At 37.0% G+C, this 6,000-nt stretch overlaps 1 protein-coding gene across 8 annotated transcripts in view; it reads right to left on the bottom strand.

Annotated features, from left to right (window-relative positions):
• Positions 1–331: 331 nt before the first annotated feature.
• limch1b (LIM and calponin homology domains 1b) overlaps positions 332–6,000 on the bottom strand; it is a 187,168-nt gene continuing 181,499 nt past the window's right edge. For all 8 annotated transcript variants that reach the window (XM_049484417.1, XM_022683579.2, XM_049484418.1 and 5 more), the window contains 3 exons: positions 5,646–5,754; positions 4,870–4,972; positions 332–4,517 (listed from right to left, as the gene is read on the bottom strand). In XM_049484417.1, coding sequence (XP_049340374.1) covers positions 4,492–4,517; positions 4,870–4,972; positions 5,646–5,754 — 238 coding nt within the window. In that variant the 3' untranslated portion in view covers positions 332–4,491. The remainder of the gene's footprint in view (positions 4,518–4,869; positions 4,973–5,645; positions 5,755–6,000) is intronic.

The following is a 6,000-nucleotide window of genomic DNA, read 5'->3' as shown; positions in this document are numbered from 1 at the left end:
AGATCTAAGTGAGAGACTGGTGTAATATTTTACCTTGGGTAAAATGGGTCTCTACTTAAGTGCATGGTTTGTATTCTTTGTCCCCAATACATAGATGACTATTTTCCACTGTATAATATCTAGCTAGAGAATCTTCACAAATACGCTTGTTGGTCTGGTGTCAAAGAACTGCTGAGGAGCTCCTGGAAGATGGGCGAGGAAACATCAGGAGTAATCTTGATCGGTAAGCTGGAAAAGATTCATCAGTCACAGGGAGGGAGAGAAGTTGGTTGAACCTCGGGAGCAGAAAAGGTTAAGTGCAGACAGCACTGATCAACAAACAGGCCCAACATTCAGATTTCAGCAGTTTATTTATAAACATAGTATAGTGTAAAGCCATTGCATTTTAACATCAAAGTATTCTATATTCGTAAAGTGTACTGTTGAGTATCACAATAAATATACCTTAGACTCATAGAATATTATTTCCAAGGTAGCTATTTATCCTAGACAATATTCCTCCACTCGGTAGCAGCCTATATAATACTTAATAAAATGTAAAATGGCTACATGACCAGACCCAAAGCGCAGAACACTTACTATCTACAAAATTAGGATGCATATTAAAATGTCCAATATGATCAATATGAAATTCTTGAAAGGTGAAAATGACTTTGATGCCCTCATGGTCAGGTGCAAATCATAGTAGAGTAATAGCTAGTAATTCATATTGGTTAGTGTAAAGCATAGCTAGTGGCACTGACATGAGTGGTTTAGAGGCAGGAACTTGATTCTAAAACAGTTATAACAATCGATATTGCTAGTCGTGAGCAATATTTCAAATGATGCCAACGGATCATTTACGCCAGCTTTGCTATTTTTGTCCTCTGTCTTTATCATTCAAAACTCATCCAGGCCAGCCTGAGGCTGTGGCATACGCATCTAAAGTTTAGAGCAAAGTGTCTTTCCTAAGTGAACTTACAGTAGCATAGACTGTATATATGGTCATTAACAACTTCATGATTGACACAATAAACAGTATGAAACTACAATATATATGTACAATGCCTGGTGGTTGCTGTTCAAGAGTGCAGAACTGTGAAATGCTTGAGCCTGGGTACTTGTGCAATCTGTTCAGCCTCTTTCTCCACAGCCCAAATAACAGTCAATTCTTTCACCTTACTTAAGGACAAGTCTTTGGATTTGAAAAAAATATTTTTTTTGTGAGATTGCTCTTTCACTCTAAGGCACGTTTGTATTTTTTCAGAGCAATAACATTCCCACCACTACTGGAGCAAAATATCTTAAAACATCAGAGAATTTAATTAAGATACACACAAACAAAACTGGAAAACCAGAGGAGATTTAGTCGTTTCATCAGTCCTGGTTTTAAGTGGAATGCACACACTTTGGTTAAAACCAGTGACTGTAGAAATAATGGATGCCACATCTCTAAGAGGTAAAGCCATCACAGACTTAGTGCTAATTTTATTTAAATTCTAACATCTAGTATTCCTGTGCTAATATTGGCACATTTTCTCCTAAAAAAATATTATTTTTTTAATATACTGTGGGAAAGTAGGGTTACACTTGAAGTGACTGAAACCGTTTTGCTGAAACACACAGGATCTTTCGGTAGTATTTGTACTCCAAAATTCTAAATAACACTTAAAATGTTATTATTTCTTCCTTTAATTGTCACAGGTGCAAGCTGACTTATTAAAATAAAGACATTTTTAAAAATGTGTTACTTTTGTTAATTAAAAAAAAAACCCAAAATAATAGACAAACCGGGTGTCCAGTGGAAACAAATAACGCTTTGCCTCCTTTAGGTTGTGCTGTAGAGTCAATGAAGGCATCTAATACATCTGTTCTGGGCTCAGGGAATGTGTTTATCTGCCTCTGACTCTGCCACTGGTCTCTAATGCACAGACTCTGATTCCAAATTTGACAACACGCAGACAATTCTATTTTCATTTTTATAGAATGGAAAAGAATGGAACCACACTGCGTCAGTTGTTTTGTGCAGTCTTTGCCTAAAACCCAAGAAAGGCTGCACTAAGACGGCATGTTTGTATCCATAAAAAACATGGATCTCTTGCTATTTATTTCAAATAGACTGTGGAGATCAACTCAACTCAAATCTCAGATGTCAGGTCATCTATAGAACTGCACAAGCAAAATATGTACTTGGACAGCTTACAACTGATTTAGTTAAAATATTAAAAAATGTAGCAACTGCCAGCTGTTCACACTCACAAGTGTTTCATGTTTGAATAAGTCCCCACACCATGATTTCCTGTAATGGTTTTTCCCTTATGCAAAGACTTAATTTACACTTGCCTAGTTAGGAATGGCTTAGCTTCAGCTCTACACATGGCTCCTCCCATTTAGGATCACACAAACACATCCTTATTTCTTAATTTGCCATTCAAAAACACATTCTTATTGTACTAATTGATGACGACTACACTAATCAGTGCAGACCTCAGCTGTGGCCTCCAGTCAGATTAGGGGTGGGGAGGGGTTTACAGCTTCAATCAGCATGATGGCGAGGAAGCTATTCAGGTATCAAATGTTTAGATGTGTTCATTTATTTAGTATCAACCTGATACTAATGAAACTACTTCTGTTAATTACACTCTGCCATCTGCAAAGCCAAGCAGAGCTAAATACAGTGGTATGAAAAAGTATGGGCACCCCTGATTGCTGATCGGATCAGCAATTTCAGTTAAATACATTCTATTTCAGACGAACACAGTGATATTTGAGAAGCAAAATGAAGTTTATAGGATTTACAGAAAGTGTGCAATAATTCTTTAAACAAAATTAGGCATGTGCATAAATCTGGGCACCCCTGTTTTTTTATTAATTTGAATAGCTTTTTCAGAAGAAGCACATTTGGATAAGTCAGCTTCATGTTGGAATAAGGTGCTGTGGACTGATGAAACTAAAATTGAGTTATTTGGAGGGCGGTATGCATGGCTGATAAGGAACACAAAATTACAAGGCAAACACTTTACTGCTCCCCACAGTAAAATTTAGTTGTGGTTCCATCATGCTGTGGGGATGTGGGGTCAGTGCAGGTACTGGGAATCTTGTTAAAGCTGAGGGTTTATTTGGATTCCAGTCAATATCAGCAGATTCTTGAGAACAACGTTCAAGAATCAGTGAGAAAGTTGAAGTTGCGCTGAACAAGTACAATGTTATGCATATTATTGAAAATCTGTGGTGTGATTTAAAGCGGATTGTTCATGCTCGGAAACCATCAAACCTGACTGAACTGGAGATGTTTTGTAAAAAAGAATGATCCAAAATACCTTCAACCAGAAGCCAGACTCTCATTGGAAGCTATAGGAAGCGTTTAGAGGATGTTATTTCTGCAAAAGGAGGATCTACTAAATATTGATGTAATTTTTCTGTTGGGGAGCTCAAATTTATGCACCTGCCTAATTTTGTGTAAATAATTATTACACACTTTCTATAAATCCTATAAACTTAATTTCACTTTTCAAATATCACTGTGTTCCTCTGCTATATGATATATTTAACTGAAATTGCTCATCCGAGCAACCAATGATTTATAAAGAAAAATCATGAAAATGATCAGGGGTGCACAAACTTTCTCATACCAATGTATAAGATATAAGAGTAAGATGATAGGTACAGAATTTGTTGCAGGTATGTTTGTGATCATGAATGAGTGAAGGCAGGGTATAGATGGAGTAACCAAATACAAACTAGGCAGTGCAGTGTTAAATGGAGCCTCCCCAGAGGGGAGATACTATACTTTTGTCTCATGGTCAAGGAGATGGTGTAGAAGGTTGGATTTCTTGTACATTACATCCCAGAAGCTGTCCTATTTAGGACTGACATATCATTTGATAAATTCTGTTACCATCAATAAGGACTTCACCAGCCTGCGCAGACAGCCTCAATGTTTGCTTGTACAGTGCCGCCTACCGACTGCAGCCTCCACTTAGACACGGCTTCACATCGATCGATCAAGTGCGGCCATAATTCTAGGCTTTCTCCAGTTACAAGAAGCAGGAAAGTAAATATAGAAAAAGAACAGAACTAGATCCATCTGGAGCCAAAATTGAGCTTAATATGGGCTTTTGTGATAAACATAAACAGTATTGGTAACGTGTTTTATCCTTGCCATACCTCCAACTTAAACAAATTATAAATATTTTTATAAAATTATAAATACATTTACTTAGAGAAGTGACAGAAGCCTATTGCCTAGAACAATCTGTTAAAGAACTAAACCACTGCAGCCCCAGAAATGGATCAGATAGGATTTGGTTATTTTACCCTTGAAGACAGCACCAGGCTTTTAACAATCTCGTACACCTACTCATTGGCAGCCACACGTTTGGCATTGGGCTTAAGGAAAAAAAAAATTTACGTAAAAAATATTGCATTATTCTTAACCAAACATACAGGTGGGCTGACTGTCGGACATGGTAGAGGGTAAGAGAGACTGTGGTCCTGAAACACAAAGCCTGCTCACAAGGTGGTGGGCTGTCCAGCAGCTGAAATAAAAAGAAGAGAAAACAGATTAAGATTTTCCTCATTAACTGCAGCCACTGGTGGGCAAGAATGTAGTAGGGGTGTGCCAAAATGTATTATACAGATGTATGGTACATTAAATAATTTCTATATTATGTTACTTAATTTACTACATTATTGCTATTTTAAACTAAAAAAAGCAATATTAAAACAAGTTAATATTTTGTTGCAGTAGTATATAGTTAAAATGAATGAAATATTTGTTCCTGTTTTGTTATATCGACAAGAATATCGCTGTCACAAAAATATCCTGAAATATACTGCCATATCGCACTAAATGTGTGTGTATCTGTGTATATTAAGAGAAAAACTCACAGCGGGAGCGGATGTAGCACTGATGACAGTTCAGCAGACCATTACGGATCCTCACATCCGTTCCAGTGGTGGTGTCACCTAATTGTCCCTTACAGATCCCGCACTGCGAGTGAGAGTCACAGGGAACAAAAAAAAGCACATTGCCCTCAGTGTCTCCAACGAGTGTTAAGCACTCTACAAACTGTTCAAATCTACAACAACAATAAAAACATTTTACACTGACATGCCAATGCCGTGACCCACAGAACCTATGCAACACTGCACTGGCCTGTGGAATATGTGTGTGGGGTCTCCTGCACTGAATGTAAATGTGATTTGGGTCATTTGTCTGTTCACACAGACAATTCTAATCAGATGCTGCAGGTAATGATCCATAATCAGACCTCTCTTGAACTCACTCGATAATTCATAAAGCCTTGCCATGAACATGCTGCCCAGGGTTTAGCCTCATTCATAACACCTCACAACTTATACCTGTATAAACATACCAAGCTGTTCAATGAGATAACACTTCATAATTAATTTATATTTATATTTATGTCTGTCCAATGACTTTTGGCATGTCAGTGTAATTTTCCACAAGACCTCAGTAACAGCCAATCCACAGTGATAAAAAAAGAATTACAGCTTAATATTTACAAAACAACAAAATAAATAAAATAAAATAAAAAATCTTTAAGTATTTAACATACTTTTAAAGACAAAAGAGCAAAATCATAGATGTCAGATATAAGACTTACACACACACACACACACACACAAAATGATATACACACCTTAAAGCACTGAATGTGGAAGTAAAGGCTGAGAGTCTCAATAATCATGGCTGCTCCTTTGCCGAGTGGATGACCACAACTCGAACACAGCTTCTTTCCACTGACGGATCTACACACACACACACACACACACACACACACACACACACACACACACACACAAATATACATAAACTACATTACTGTTTGTTTTTCATTCATACAACGTAAAACAGCCAATTTAATAAAACAAAATAACAATACATGGTAAAGATGACTCAGTATTACAGCCTCATCAGAAAATAAAATGTCCAATAAAGTCATGGGATGTCAAGATATTGTTATGAAACAGTGTTTCTGAGTGAGCAGCAACTAC

This window comes from Astyanax mexicanus, chromosome 10 (genome assembly GCF_023375975.1).
Source record: "Astyanax mexicanus isolate ESR-SI-001 chromosome 10, AstMex3_surface, whole genome shotgun sequence".
Lineage (NCBI taxonomy): Eukaryota > Metazoa > Chordata > Actinopteri > Characiformes > Acestrorhamphidae > Astyanax > Astyanax mexicanus.
Note: the sequence above shows the minus strand (reverse complement) of the source record. Positions and strands in the feature narration are given on the sequence as shown.